Below are 15194 nucleotides of genomic sequence, written 5' to 3'. Positions count from 1 at the left end.
ACAGAGTAAAATGCAGGACTGAGGAGGACCACACCGGAACTTCGTGTTTGGTGTGCGCAGCGGTAAAACACGCAATTACGCGGCTCGGGACCGAGGAGGATAGGTGTTAGGATAGGATAAGTGCTTACAGTATGTTATTTACGTACAGTGTGTACCAACTTACACCGAAAATCGGTTTACGACGCGACGTAGGAACGGATCAACGTCGTAAGCCGAGGACCCCCTGTACCGTGGTATACAGTATTATCGTTATAACGCCCAACCCTAGAAAAAACAAATAAATTAAATGATTTACTAGAACTGTATATCCATGCCTAGAACCATTTAGGAACCTTTTTTTTAGTTTTTAAACTGTAGTTTAAAACCTATTACAACGTTTAGACAGTATTCACCATGGCATTCACTCTACAATGTCCTTAGTGACACACGCCGTACGTGTTTTTTTAAAGCAGTATCGAGTTCTTTAAAAGTGGATTTCATGCCAAAAGCTTAAAAGTTATTTTTCCAAATGCACAAAATCCTATCCTTAGTCAAACTGAGCGGCACAATGACAAACTGCATTTCCCAACACACCTGTTCTCACCACACCCCAGCAGAGTCAACAAGCCCAAACTGGCCAAAATATCAACACTCAGAAAGAAGGTTATGAACCTGAGGAATGCAAGGCACGCAGCTAAAATTCCCCCATCAAAGGAGTGGATCTGCCCACCGCGCTCTGAGGAACGTCCACTCCGAGCTGTGGAGTAATTAAGATCCTAACTGCACCACTGACTGAACAGATGGACCATTAAGACAAAGTATTAACCCACATTTTGACCGGTGCCAAGCTTCAATACAATAACAGCTTAGAGAAATATAAGCATTAAAATCCTACTCCATAAAAGTCAAGCTCCAGAAAAGGGCGATCCACTCAGAGCTGGATTTGAGAACTCAAGCAGTGGGAAACACTTACGTGTTGTTGATGATCTGAAAGCGGTCCCCTTTCTTGAAGGAGAGGTCATCCGATGTCCGGGCTTCATAGTCGTATAAGGCCACGAAGAATGTTACACCTCCTACAAGAAAATAATCCAAACAGACTGTGAATCCAAACAGACTGGGATCTCACTGCACAGTCTGATAAGAACTGACAGAACATGAAATAGACACTACAACAAGTAACAGAACCCCGTTGTGTACAATTAAGCCGTCATGTTCTTTGTGCCTTCACATAACGCAACCGAGTGCAGTACTTACAGAGGCCTGTAAGGGATACTTATCAATGTGGAGTGTCCAATTACTCCAGACGCTCAGTTTCTAATCGACTTTCCTTTGTCTTTAATTACACAAACAATGTCCGTCTCCGGACGTGAAATGTACTGGTAGTGGCGATGGGTCCTGATTGATGGCTGAGCTTAGGCAGTCTTGAGAGCTGGGGAAACCCAGAGGACTGAATTAGATTAAAGCAGATCCACCCCACCCCAGCTCAGAACACCAGATTATCCCCCACTGACTGAGTCTGTCAATAGCATAGCACTAGCCTGGTGATTACTATCACACAACACACTGATATAGATCCAATATCATCAAGAGTGAGGGGTATTTAGTACACACAGTGCGCAGAAACGACTGATAAAACAAGCTACTCTGACTTTTTCAGTCCAGAAAACCCCTTAGTCACAGTTCATCAGAGGAAATGGCAGCTTTAAACTCTGAGCCTGCCTTCAACCACGTCACAAAATGGCACCAATCCACGAGTGGAATAATGGCTCAAACGTAACCTATGAATAGTTTGTAGAACCCAGACAAAGATTTGGTTATCAGCAGTCTGCCCTTCTTTTTTTTTTTTTGGTACAGACTGACATGGCAACAACCCCCACCACTGAAAAGTCGCTGAAAAGAGACGAGCAGCATCAATAGAGCTATTCAGTGTCCTGCCTGAAGGAATGGAGTGATTATTAGTGAGAGAACAGAAACGAATCGCGTTCGCTTCACTCCTCAAACTCCCCCCCTCAGCCACACAACTGTAATTTGAAATTCTCTTTGAGCGTGACACATTAGCACAGGGTTTTGTGCTCATAGCATCATTTGCATAACATCTGGCCTCTGTAAAGTACACATTTAAAACCCTTCTGCAACCGAAGCACGAGCTCACTGCTGCATCGGGACGATACACATATCTGACACGGTGAACAAGAGGATGTCATTTAGTACGAGACGAGAGAACATTAAACACAATGTGAAGCTTTGTTTTACGCCGTGCTCTGATCATCTGCAGCGTGTGCGAGGCTCCATTAAAGCTGTATTTTACGTAGCAGCTATTTCAAGGTGGTCACAATTGGATATATTGGATTACAACACGTTGTTAGGCAATTTTCAATGCGTCTTCTCAAAGGCACCCTAGGTTATAGTTAGGGATCAAGCACACTATCAGAACACTGTTGCTTTTGTAAGGATCTGATCTTTTTGATTGGTGCTTTCAATTATATATAGATTTTCTGGTCAATATTCTGGGGTTTTTATGTCAATTTGTTGGTAAACAGTGGTTTTACTTATTCATTTTTTTTTTATTTGTTCATTTTTTTTATTTTAATATTTTTATATTCCAATTTCAATGTCTGAAAATCCTTTTTTTTGGGGGGGAAAACATCATTGCTCCTAAACCTCCAGGAGTCTCAAGACTTTCAGCCTTGTCTGAGGTGATCTGACGTGCCTCGATATTTTAACTAATGTCACACAGGTGTTTACAGCTTTCTAATTTTTTAATTCGTTTTTCTTCTATTTTGCTATGAACTTATGTGACACCATTGTTCTAAACCTGCGACTCACACATTGACTATTCATGAGAAACACAGGTGAGAAATCCCCTCCACACAGTCAAAGACAATGACCCATTAGCCCCCACCACAACAGTGAGACCAACTGAATAATTTGTAAAATGGTGGCATTTATTTACTTAGCAAAGACACAGACAGCTTTTGACCAACAAAGCCATACATATGAGCTTCAGACGACTGCTTGAAAGCAGCAGAGCGCACCCAAAGTTGATTAAAAGCCGTTTTTCCCCTCTATCAGGTGAACTCTGTGCCTTTGCACATTTTGCCGTTAGCTTCACGAATTCCCTCGCTAACCGTTAATAGCGTAGCATCGTTGCTAACAGTGCCTCACGTGCCGTTTCTCCTCAGGCAGCTTAAAAGTGTGACTGCGCCGTCGTGGATTTCCCCACTCAGTGTGAAGACATAGCCATGTTCTTTAGTTTACGTGACTAAAATGAGCGTTTTCACACGTCGTACACCACCAATAATTGCGGCCGGATTATCACGCTGTTATCACATGAATATGAATGGGTGGGCCTCAAGGGTCGTGGTCTGAGTCTCAGAGAGAGACGTGCCTCTTGTTACTCATCTTTCTATAACAACCAGATAAAAATACATTTATTTTCAACCTTCATTTATTTAAAAAGTAGACCCTTTAAGGTTTCTGGGGGTATGTTTATGTTGACAATAATATAATTTATAACATTTATCTCTATATATAAAATAGACCATAAAAACATCTATGGTGTCAGGCCTGATTTAATGTGGCTTTACACTGTAGGAGATTGGCATATGCCAGTGGATGTCTGTGTTATATACTAGTGGCATAATTACACAGTGCCCTAGTCCACAGAACGCTACTGCCCCACCCCATAAATAGACCATCCTTGGTTTATTACTTTGTCTGTTTATAGTGTTGGCTTCCACTGCGAGGCGAGTACTTTGGCCTCAAACATGGCTGGGACAAACACAGGCCTTTAATCACTATTAATCTTAGTGTCAGACAGAGAATAGTGAGTAATTCGGCAGCTCCCACACAATATATTACAGTTCAATGCTACACCAATAAGAGTCCTTGGCCAAAACTCCTAATCTGTGAACTGCTCAGAATAAAAGCATCTACAAAACCAATCATTTTAGCATGAAAACTAGCAGACAACATTCCAAAAAAACCAGTGAAGAAAAGAACTGATAGCTCCTTTAGATATAAATACACTACCACTGTTAAGTTCCCACATCCGCTCACCTGTGACACTGCCTGGGAAGGGGTTGCTCACGGCAACCGCGGAGAAGGAAGAGGAAGCTCCGCCGAAAGGAGTGATGACAGACGAGGAGCCGCCAAATGGAGTGAGCGCAGTTGAGTGGCTGTTGTAGCTGTTCATGGGGCCCTTCAGAGCAGGGGATTGACCGATCTGGGTGGGGTCGGGCCCATAGTGGCCCATGTGGGAGGGGACGGTGCTGGGGTTGGACGCATCCGGCCGGTACTTCAGCGTCGGACCCTTGTCCTCTTTACTCTTGACACAACCCATAGTCAAGCCTGTGGGGAGACACAAAGAGGCAGATTGGTGTAGAATTGCACTCAGGAGCAAAGTCAGAAACCTGTTTAAGGAAGTTGAATTCTGTCGATACGATATAATACCAATATCAATACGAACAGCATAAAATCCACTGAAAAACTTCCAAGAACAAACAAGTAACATGACCACCATCAAACAAACGGCTTTGTCAATATTAGGGGTGGGTGATATGGCCCTAAAATAATATCACGATATTTGTAATCAATGGAAGGCTTGGCCCATCCTCAGCACAAAACACTCATTAACAGATGTTTGGCAGCTCTGGTCTGTCCTGCTCATTTTAAACTATGGAACATGACCACTATCATTGAATAGTAACTGACTTGTGCCGTGGCATAGTGGGTAACACCGCTACCATACTGAAGTGGTCGGCGTGGTTTTGGGTGCAGAGCAACACCTCTGACCAACACGGCACACTACAGTTCAATTCAATTCCTGTGTAAACCCACCACACCAACCTAGGTCCTTGAGCAGCATTCATAACATTACAAACCAAATCAACATCTATTTACTACATTTGCCCAATGCTGTACATGCTCATATAAACACATCTCTGTACAGAAGACTAGGGTTCGGTGCTCTGATTGGGTAACAACATTACACTAATAGGAAACCTTGGGCAAGACTCCTAACACTGCATTTACTTTTCTGTACCTAGATCAGAACTAAAAACACATTTCTTCTAAAACTACATATCTCCTGTAAACGCCTCAATTTTATTATGGGACCGGTGCCCACCTGGAATTGATGTGCTCAAGGCATAACCACGCCATGGACCAGATATCAGTCAATCACAGGGAGAGCTACGTTGCCATGGACAAAAGCATCTTTAAAATTCATTATATGCAATTTGATAGATGTGGTTCAGATCCTTGTTTAAATCCACTGTTCAAATTCACCACGGATCTAACAGATGATCTGATTTCAAAAAGCTTTTAAGAAGGGAGAACTATTCATCGCCGTCATTGTATGTTATTGTATTACCAATAATTGAAGAACGCCCTACGTACACTTGACCAGACTTGACTTCTTTCTCATTGTCAGCAGAAAGCTGTCAGAGTAAAACAGCAGTGAGGAAATAAACCTCTCAAATTATGCAACGAACAGCAGACAAACCTGCTTTTTTTTTTTTTTTTAATAAATACAATACTCATAATACTGCCATTGTGCAATGAAGTGGAGACAATGCTCCTTTACATACGCCTTCCATTGTAAACAGACCGGGATAAAATCACTGATCAAATACGTACGCCTGTAAATAATACAGGGCCTATTCTAAACAATATTCATCTGTTTCACCAATGAAGGCATCTGCGTTACGTGGAAATACAATGATAAAATACACCATGTATGTTGTAGTACAATGAGACAAACAGGAATTTAAAAAGGAAATCAGGAACATGCTCCTAATAAAGGGAAAAATAACCCTCACACACCACCTCGGTGAGGAGCAGTGATGTTTGATTCATGCGTGTCTCTGGGGTGTGAGGGAGGGCAGAGTTAGGTTTGATACAGCTTCAGATACGATCCAGAGCCTTTCGTTATTGAATGACCTTGTGCCTGAAGCACAGAACTGAAGAGCTATTTGCAGTAAATGTGGGGGTTCTAGGAAAGAAACAAAGATAATTAAAAAAAAAAAAAATAGGTTGTGTTAGTAAGAGCTAGAAAACTTACGACACACACTTGGCTACTCAAAGGTTTTAATAATAATAATAATATATTTTATTTATAGGCACCTTTCAGGACTCTCTAGGCCACCGTACATAAAAAGAATAAAATCAGAGCTAGAATCACAAACTCATGAGAGCACAGAAAGACAGGAATCATAAAAATAAGTTAATAACAAATGACCGGAGAGCAGCGGTTTTAGGTTGTTTTGTCACTTTCCTTTGGTGTGTGTGTGTGTTTGGTGTCAGTTCACCAAAAGGTGTTTCATTTCTATGTCCCTCTTTCTGAAAATCATTTCATGGGTTTATTTGACACATGTAGGAGCTTTTAAATGAGGCATCTTCACTGATGTGTTTTCTCCGTGCCTGCCCCTACATGTCTCTCACACACACAAAAAAAAAACATTCCTGCCAAAGTGGGCTGTTCCTTGTCACATTAATGGGCAAAAAGACTCAGACTCTCCGGTGTGAGACTACTCATCACGCCTCTCGAGTGCCTCTCCAGCATTCATCTCTAGTGCGGAGTAGCGTCATCTTTCTGTGGGGGAATCTGATAGGACGAGCTGGTAGAGGAGTGTGTAATCTCGCCCTCTTCCTGCCCACATTGCTGACAGGACTGTGTGCGTGTGTCTGTCTGTACGCCCCACTTGGCTCGGCCGGGCCAGCTGCACATGTGCTGGACCCTGAGGAATGTGAGCAAGGCCTTGAAGCAACAGGTGGCCCCGAGTGTGCTGCAGGAGCCCCACAGAGTCACCATAACAGACACACTCCCATCCAGACGGACATAGGCATTGTTTATACATGGCATTAACTGATCGCACCGGATCCATTTTCAATCAAGATAAAGTACATCACATTTGACCTGCTCAAAAATTAAATAAATAAAAATTCCCCACAGAGGACTCTCCTCAGTCTTCCAAGCAAAATAAGAATGTGGGAAGATAGAGTTGGCCAAGCAAAATAGACATTCAGTACGTCGATCAGAAGTTCCTCACCTTCATTGATTATATTGATTTTTCTTTTAATTCTTGATAATCCATTTTTGTTGTTGTTGTTTTTGTGTCCACGTCTATCCCTTTAACTTCACGCTATTGTGTTGCAGTCACATGATTCAGCCACCATCCAATGTGCCACATGAAAGCAACATGGAGGAGAAGCTAAACACTGAGGCCAACCGAGCGAGTCGAGAAACTTGTACCTAAGAAAAATGCTGTGTTTGTTTTGGATGTGTTTTGACTCTTGTGAAGTAGGTACTGAGCGATATGAGCACAAATCAATATTACGATTAATTGTATAGTTTACCATGATTACGATTAATGTACGATTAATTTGTTGTTGTGTTTTTGACCCTCGTAGCCGAGTGGCGAGGCTTGTGCTGTAAATATGCTCCAGTATTAAAGTTAGGTTATTTTTTCTAACGTCGCTGGGAGCTTGTTCCTCTCTCGTTTTCTGAGCACTGTTTTTATTTGGTGTGTGATTGTCCTTTGGCTGAAACAGTTTTTACAAATGACCTATATCAGTGTAATCTTAATTATAACCAAAACACAGCACGTCCAAACCACAGACGATGTGTTTTTTTACACAGCTGCTCGAGACACTCGGTTGGCTTTGGCCTTTAGGTTCTCCGTCGTGTTGCAGATAGGGGTAGAATCATGTGACTACAGCGTGGTAGTGTGGTTTTAACACTTGAGTCGCCAATCCACCTACCAACGTGTGTTTTTGGACTGTGGGAGGAAACCGGAGCACCCAGAGGAAACCCACGCGGACACTGGGAGAACACACCAACTCCTCACAGACAGTCACCTGGAGCGGGAATCGAACCCACAACCTCCAGGCCCCTGGAGCTGTGTGACTGCGACACCTACCTGCTGCACCACATTAACAATTCATTAATCATAATTGAGGTAAAATGTTTAATTATTATCATAGATTTAAAAAAAGTTCATTGAAGTGATATTGATTTGCGGTCCTATCGCCTACTACTAAGTCACATGCAGTAAGATCCGGTCACAATGTCTGTATACACATATACACACACACACAAACACACAATGAACTTGTACACACAAACTGTGCTCACAATGCACACACACACACATTTCTGATCATAATGAACTTGTACACACACAAACTCTGCTCACAATGCACACACACACAGTGGATGTGTGTGTGCACACGTGTTTACACAAACAGAGTTCCAATAAAATGACGTGCTCATCTCCCTGGAGATCATAGACAGTATCCAGATAAGAGACAGATGAAGGTGGAGACAAAGACAAAAATCACAGACACACTTGCGTGTACCACACAGTGAAGATACAGCACCAAAAGATTGACAGATACAGTAACTGATAGCCTTCAGTTCCGCAGAAGGAAGAACATGCCTCGCCATGTTTCCATTCAGACCAAGCTCCGTCCCCGTCGCCTCAACCCTGCCTTCGGAACTGTGCACCGAGGAACCTACGAAGAACCGAGGGAAAAAAGAACAAAAAAGAAGCAGACGGGAAGCACGAGCTGTGACCTTTAATCAAGACAGGACCCAACATGTTGCTTCTCAAAGCCAAAAATGCAATGCCATGAAAGTCTCAGGCAGGAGCTTCAGTCAGGACTAGGGCTGAGAGATTCTCTGGTTTTAAATCAGTTGCGTTTAGGCAGAGTGCACTTTTCAAACCGGAAGAGCTGCTATTTTTATTAAAGCCTGCATCATCAGAGAGTGAAACCCAACTGATACAGAGCTCAATAAACCTTCATTTCTATCCCCAGTTACACAGCCCTCACTCTTTTAGGCGCGTATACTCATGCCATTACAGTAAACGAACACAGGAGGCGGCGTGAACCTAAGAGCATAAAACATGACCGTAATGGGTTTCATTCAAGCGATTGTGTGTGTGTTTTAAATATGTTATAGTCTCCTATGGTGACCCCCTGTCAGAACACAAGCACAGAACCGTTCCCTCACTCACAGGGATTTTTATTCACTCAAAGTGTATTCTCCTCCCGGGAAATGTTTCTCCGCTCACAAATCTTTAATTGGATCCGATGCCATAGATCAGGCTGCTGCTCTTAAATAAACACTATCAAAGGTAGAACTGTTCCCGCCTTGCACTCAGTGATTCTGGGTTGGTTCTGGACCACGACCCTGAACTGGATAAGCGCTTACAGACAGCGAATTGGTGAAAACGTTCAACCTGCCTTCCACTCTTCTAAGCCTTCTAATGGATCATGGGCAATATGTTTACAGTTCAGCACTTGGGATTGTTTATTTATTTATTTATTATTTTATTATTTTAAACCCATCTTTTTACTATTTCTTCTTGAGGTTCTAATGCCCTAAGAACTTTTTCATGACACAAGTTACTTTTTTGTGGTAAGAAAATATTATTGTGGGTGGCACAGTGGTGCAGCAGGTTAGTGTCGCAGTCACACAGCTCCAGGGTCCTGGAGGTTGTGGGTTCGAGTCCCGCTCCGGGTGACTGTCTGTGAGGAGTGTGGTGTGTTCTCCCTGTGTCTGCGTGGGTTTCCTCCGGGTGACTGTCTGTGAGGAGTGTGGTGTGTTCTCCCTGTGTCTGTGTGGGTTTCCTCCGGGTGACTGTCTGTGAGGAGTGTGGTGTGTTCTCCCTGTGTCTGCGTGGACTGTCTGTGAGGAGTGTGGTGTGTTCTCCCTGTGTCTGTGTGGGTTTCCTCCGGGTGACTGTCTGTGAAGAGTGTGGTGTGTTCTCCCTGTGTCTGCGTGGGTTTCCTCCCACGGGCTAAAAACACACGTTGGTTGGTGGATTGGCAACTCAAAAGGGTCCATAGGTGTGAGTGAGTGTGTGTCACACTTCCTGTGAAGGACTGGCGCACCCTCCAGTGTGTGTTCCCTTCTTGCGCCCAATAATTCCAGGTAGGCTCTGGACCCATCGTGACCCTGAACTGGATAAGCACTTACAGATAATGAATGAATGAAAATGTTATTGTTCCATTGCAATCTTTCCTTTTCACAGTGAGACAAAATGTTAACATTGTGATGAATATTGAGATCGATCAACATAGAAAAACTCTCTAACTCAAAGGAGGTATCTTTTGTGTGTCCCTCCTCCCCTCTCCTACCATGTGGTTCAGGATTTTATGGTTTATTTTGAGCAGTTTTGTCTGCACTGACTCTCAACACTCATACGCAGTGAAGTGATTTCCGTTAGAGCTGTGCGATGTCGTATCGCTATAATTTTTAAAACCTATATCGTGATAATAGTGATGTTCTGACTTGCGTAATAACATCATGCAGCTGCACACGATATGGCCTACATTCATTACGTGAGTCTTCCAGGCACTGTGACAGCAAAGTGGCTTTGAGGAGGAAGGATCTGCTCCAAAAGCGGAGTGATTCAATCGTGTGGAGGTGGTTTAGTTACAAAATATCAGACGTACAGTAAACATGTCTATGAGTAGATTACAATGGCGCCTTTGCCGCTGTGTGTGTTTACAGTGAGTCGCAGGCACGGTCAGCGCTCACAACGACACGTACCATCCCCGAGTCCAACTGAGACAGAGCAATCACACTAATGTACTGGACTTCGGGGGTCAAACAAGTACAGAACGCCAAGTGAGAGTACACCTTAAAAACAAGGGGTGACCAAACGCATGACAGCAAGGATCTATTTTACTTCAATGTCTCTCCCCGGCTCTGAGGCTGCTCTCCAATGAGAGAGCGGAGGAGAGGAGTGACTCAGACAAAAAAGGAGAGCCCTGTGTACCATAGGACCCTGGCTCCGGTTGAATACAGTGGGGAAAATTTGAGGCCAGAAACAGCTGTATGCCCCACTAGGACTTTTTCAGAGAATCTCCTTGGGCCTATGGACACTTCACTCAGCCACAGCTGTGTGTGCTCTTAGCATAAGGCTAATGAGCCTGAGAAGTCCGGGCCCTGCTCATATCCGGGCCCTGATGTTTGCTTGCTACCCGAGAAAGTTAAGACCCCTTACGCTGGGCTTGTGACTGCATACAGCTGTGAACCCCATCCGAGCAGAAACACTAACAGAACCTCATTCAGCAACAATGCCAGGGAGTGTGTTTAGAGCCTAAAAACAGCCAAAAGCATGTGACATCTCAACACAATCCCAGCTTTCAGAAAAGCACTCCAGCACCAACACCCAGTGAAACCCTGCTTAAAGAGGACATATGAAAGTCATTTTTCATTGCATTAGCACATTAGTGTGTGGATCTGGAGCGCCTACCGACACTGGAGCTGTTGAACAGTTTCAAGTCTGAAGCATGGGATAAAACGAGTTCTGATTTTGTGTTGGGTTTTACGTAGATGGGGCAGGCTCCTCAGATTGATCCTGTCTCAATCACAGCACAAAGACGAGGTTGAACAGAGCGAGGGTGGAGAAATACGAGAACAACGCAAAAATGATTAAAGAGCAGCATTTCTGGGCTCACATTTAAAAGTTAAGCAGCAGCACTATGAAAGTGTCAAACAAATAAATCCAGTGGAATTTGAGTTCCTAACTTGTGTTTATTGATCGTCAGAAAACATGTTATTTCTTACTAATTCAAGGAATAAGGTTTAAAAGACCGTTGGCCCCGCCCCCCCAACGATGTTGGGAAACTCTAATAGGCGTCTTGCCTGTGACGTAGATGGTGGACAACAACTCTAGAAGCTGCACTTAATTTAATGCAAAATGACGAAAAGGTGTGTTGTTTTTGGCTGCAATCATTCAATGTACAGTGGGACATCTGTGCACAAATGGCCCAAAGATCCCAAAATATCCAGAAAATGGACTAAATTTGTCCACTTTAAACGGGCACTTTGGAAAGGACCATCCGCTCACTCCGTTATCTGTAGCTCATTTCACTGGCGCTTTTCCAACAATATGAACATGTAAGGACACCAACGAAAGGTGTTCAAGAGCCTCTGTAACATGGAGGTAAACAGGGTAAGGACACTCACTTCGCCTGTTTTAGTTGGTGTTAGTTAACGTTAGCTTGACTCGCTAAACTCGGTGCTCAGATTATACTCGGCTACGTAGCTGCATTACGGAGGTTTATAGTGTCGGATGAATTCGAGTTCGACTTCGATCACATTTACAAGAACAACGGTACCTCTACATTTGAGTTTAGCTTATTGCTAGGCTATTGTCATGAATAATGTTGGTTATTTAGCTAGATACTGTCATAACAGTCAGTCATAACGGTGTTTTACCGCAGCGTTGTTCAGCTGTTGTCCACCAGTGACCTCACGGTTACGTTCAAGAATTTCCGTAGCGAGCTCGGGTTTTTCCGTCAATTTAATAAAATTGTCTGTTTTAAAGCAAATTAAGCTGCTATTTTCATTTTAATTCATACTTATATATGTCAGTAACTACAATAATGTGAAATATTCATGGAGGTCCATTAAGTGGTGCTTAGCCTTTAAAAGGAACAGGAGCTGAAACCTGTCCCTCTGAACAGTGTTGTGTAGTTTGATCATTGTTGGTGCTGGGCGATATGAGCGCAAATCAATATCACGATTATTTTAACATTTTATCACGATTATGATTAATGAACAATTATTTTGTGTTTGTTTGTTTTTTGACTCATAGTTCAGTGACGAGGCTTGTGCTGTAAATGTGCTCCAGTGTTAACGCTGGGACATTTTTTCTAATGTCACTAGGAGCTTGTTCCTCTCGTTTTTCTCAGTGTTTACATTTGACTTCTTTTTGTTTAATGTCGTCTTTATTATAATCAAAACACAACAGCATGTCCAAACCACAGACAATGTGTTTTTCTCTGGTACGAGCCGCTCGAGTCGCTTGGTCTGCTTCGGCGTTTAGGTTGCTTCCATGTGGTAGCGTGGTTTTAAAGGGACAGTACATAAACACACAGTGGGGACATAACTGAATAATAATAATCAATATAATAATAGATATAGAAAAGATTATTTCAATTAGAAGCTCTGAATGTCGATTTCGATTTATTGTAGATTAACTGCCCAGCCCCAATCCTTTTGGTATTTTGACACATACATTCCACAGACCCCAGAACTGGTAAAATACATCCCCTTTAAAAGAGCAAGTCAGGATATCAGATCACTTTAACTAGAGTGAATACGTCCTGAAGTCTTCATGTCCATATTTCACCAAAGGTAAGGCTTATTTCAGAAAGTGCAACAAATTTACAGTGAGGATGAGGACTAAGGGATGTCAGTACACTCATCCAATACCTTAGGGATGAGTTGTGATGGTCCATCATCAGTAGCTGACGTTAACATATCTATGGGTTTTTGCCCCACAGCGATGATGATATGAGAACAGTGAAAGAGGAGGAGGAGATGCGGTATGAATGGAGAGGACGAGGACTGCAAATGTGTGTGAGAGGGGGAATAATGGCATGTGAGGGAGGGGTGAGAGAGTGAACTGCAGATGTGAGGATGGCTGGAGCACAATAGCAGCTCTGTCCCTATAGAGGGGCGAGAGAGAGAGCTGTGTCCACATCAGCAACATGCTGCATGGCCCCTTTAACTCCGCTCTAATGAACTCAGTGTGGACTCGCTGGTCAACAGACACGTTGAGAGCACACCCACACACAAAGAGCAAAGGGTCTACTGCTGATTCAGGATTCAGCTGCATACAGAGGACTCCACCGTGAAGAATGAAAGTGCTCCTCTAGTGTAAGTCTATGACTCAGAAGTAGGGCCGTACACAAGCATGTGAAAGCAGTGATTTATAAAAGGTCCTAATATTGTCATATTGCAGACACAGGGAGAACACACCACACTCCTCACAGACAGTCACCTGGAGGAAACCCACACAGACACAGGGAGAACACACCACACTCCTCACAGACAGTCACCTGGAGGAAACCCACACAGACACAGGGAGAACACACCACACTCCTCACAGACCGTCACCTGGAGGAAACCCACACAGACACAGGGAGAACACACCACACTCCTCACAGACAGTCACCCGGAGGAAACCCACGCAGACACAGGGAGAACACACCACACTCCTCACAGACAGTCACCCGGAGAAAACCCACGCAGACACAGAGAGAACACACCACACTCCTCACAGACAGTCACCCGGAGGAAACCCACGCAGACACAGAGAGAACACACCACACTCCTCACAGACAGTCACCCGGAGGAAACCCACGCAGACACAGGGAGAACACACCACACTCCTCACAGACAGTCACCCGGAGGAAACCCACGCAGACACAGGGAGAACACACCACACTCCTCACAGACAGTCACCCGGAGGAAACCCACGCAGACACAGGGAGAACACACCACACTCCTCACAGACAGTCACCCGGAACGGGACTCAAACCCACAACTTCCAGGTCCCTGGAGCTGTGTGACTGCGACACCTACCTGCTTCACCAATGTAGCCACACTGCTACATATTTCATAGTGATTAAAGTAGTTAGTGTTTTTGACTTAAAACTACAGCTTCAAAATCACTGTGATGTAGGGCTGGGCAAGTAATTGGAAAATAATCAAAACATTCAGAACTTCTAATCGACATAATCTTGTCTGTATCAACAGTATTTTTATACTGTTATGTCTGCACTGTGTGTTCATGTACTGTCCCTTTAAAACCACGTTACCAAGGTGAAGACACATGATTCTGCCCCTATCTGCCACATGGAAGCAACCTAAACGCTGAGGCAGACCACAAGACTTGAGCAGCTCATACAAAAAAAAAAACAACTCAGCGTCTGTGGTTTGGACGTGTTGTGTTTTGACTTTAATTAAGACATCACCGAACAAAAATAAGTCAAATGTAAATGCTGCCAAAGCACAATCACACACCAAATATAAACAGTGCTCAAAAAACAAGAGGGGAACATGCTCCCAGCGACATTAGAAAAAATACACATTAGTCGTTTAAATTGATCTGAGCTGCTATTAAACAGGCTGCGAGGACTGTGATTTAAATAAATAAATAAACAATCAAACAACACAAAAAACTAAGGATAAATGATATATTGGTGAACGATATATATTTTTGTCCATATGCGGAATTTTTTTTTAGTTATCTTATTGGTCCGATACTGAAATTTTAGCCGATATTACAACCGATACCATGGCAACTGTTTTGTGGATGCCATTGTTAGGCGCAGACGCCTGTAAATACACAACGATGTCTGCTGTGAGGACATTTTTCATAGTGTCTTCAGAGAACAGTTACTGG

At 43.4% G+C, this 15194-nt stretch overlaps 1 protein-coding gene across 1 annotated transcript in view; it reads right to left on the bottom strand.

The window, feature by feature from the left end:
- The window catches only part of yes1 (YES proto-oncogene 1, Src family tyrosine kinase), a 50721-nt gene that overhangs the window by 17342 nt on the left and 18185 nt on the right, over positions 1-15194 (bottom strand). Inside the window, exons 2-3 of the mRNA XM_066682083.1 lie at positions 4039-4329; positions 953-1052 (exon numbers count right to left, since the gene is read on the bottom strand). Of these exons, the coding sequence (XP_066538180.1) occupies positions 953-1052; positions 4039-4321 (383 nt within the window). The 5' untranslated portion in view covers positions 4322-4329. The remainder of the gene's footprint in view (positions 1-952; positions 1053-4038; positions 4330-15194) is intronic.

Source organism: Hoplias malabaricus, chromosome 9 (assembly GCF_029633855.1).
Source record: "Hoplias malabaricus isolate fHopMal1 chromosome 9, fHopMal1.hap1, whole genome shotgun sequence".
Lineage (NCBI taxonomy): Eukaryota > Metazoa > Chordata > Actinopteri > Characiformes > Erythrinidae > Hoplias > Hoplias malabaricus.
Note: the sequence above shows the minus strand (reverse complement) of the source record. Positions and strands in the feature narration are given on the sequence as shown.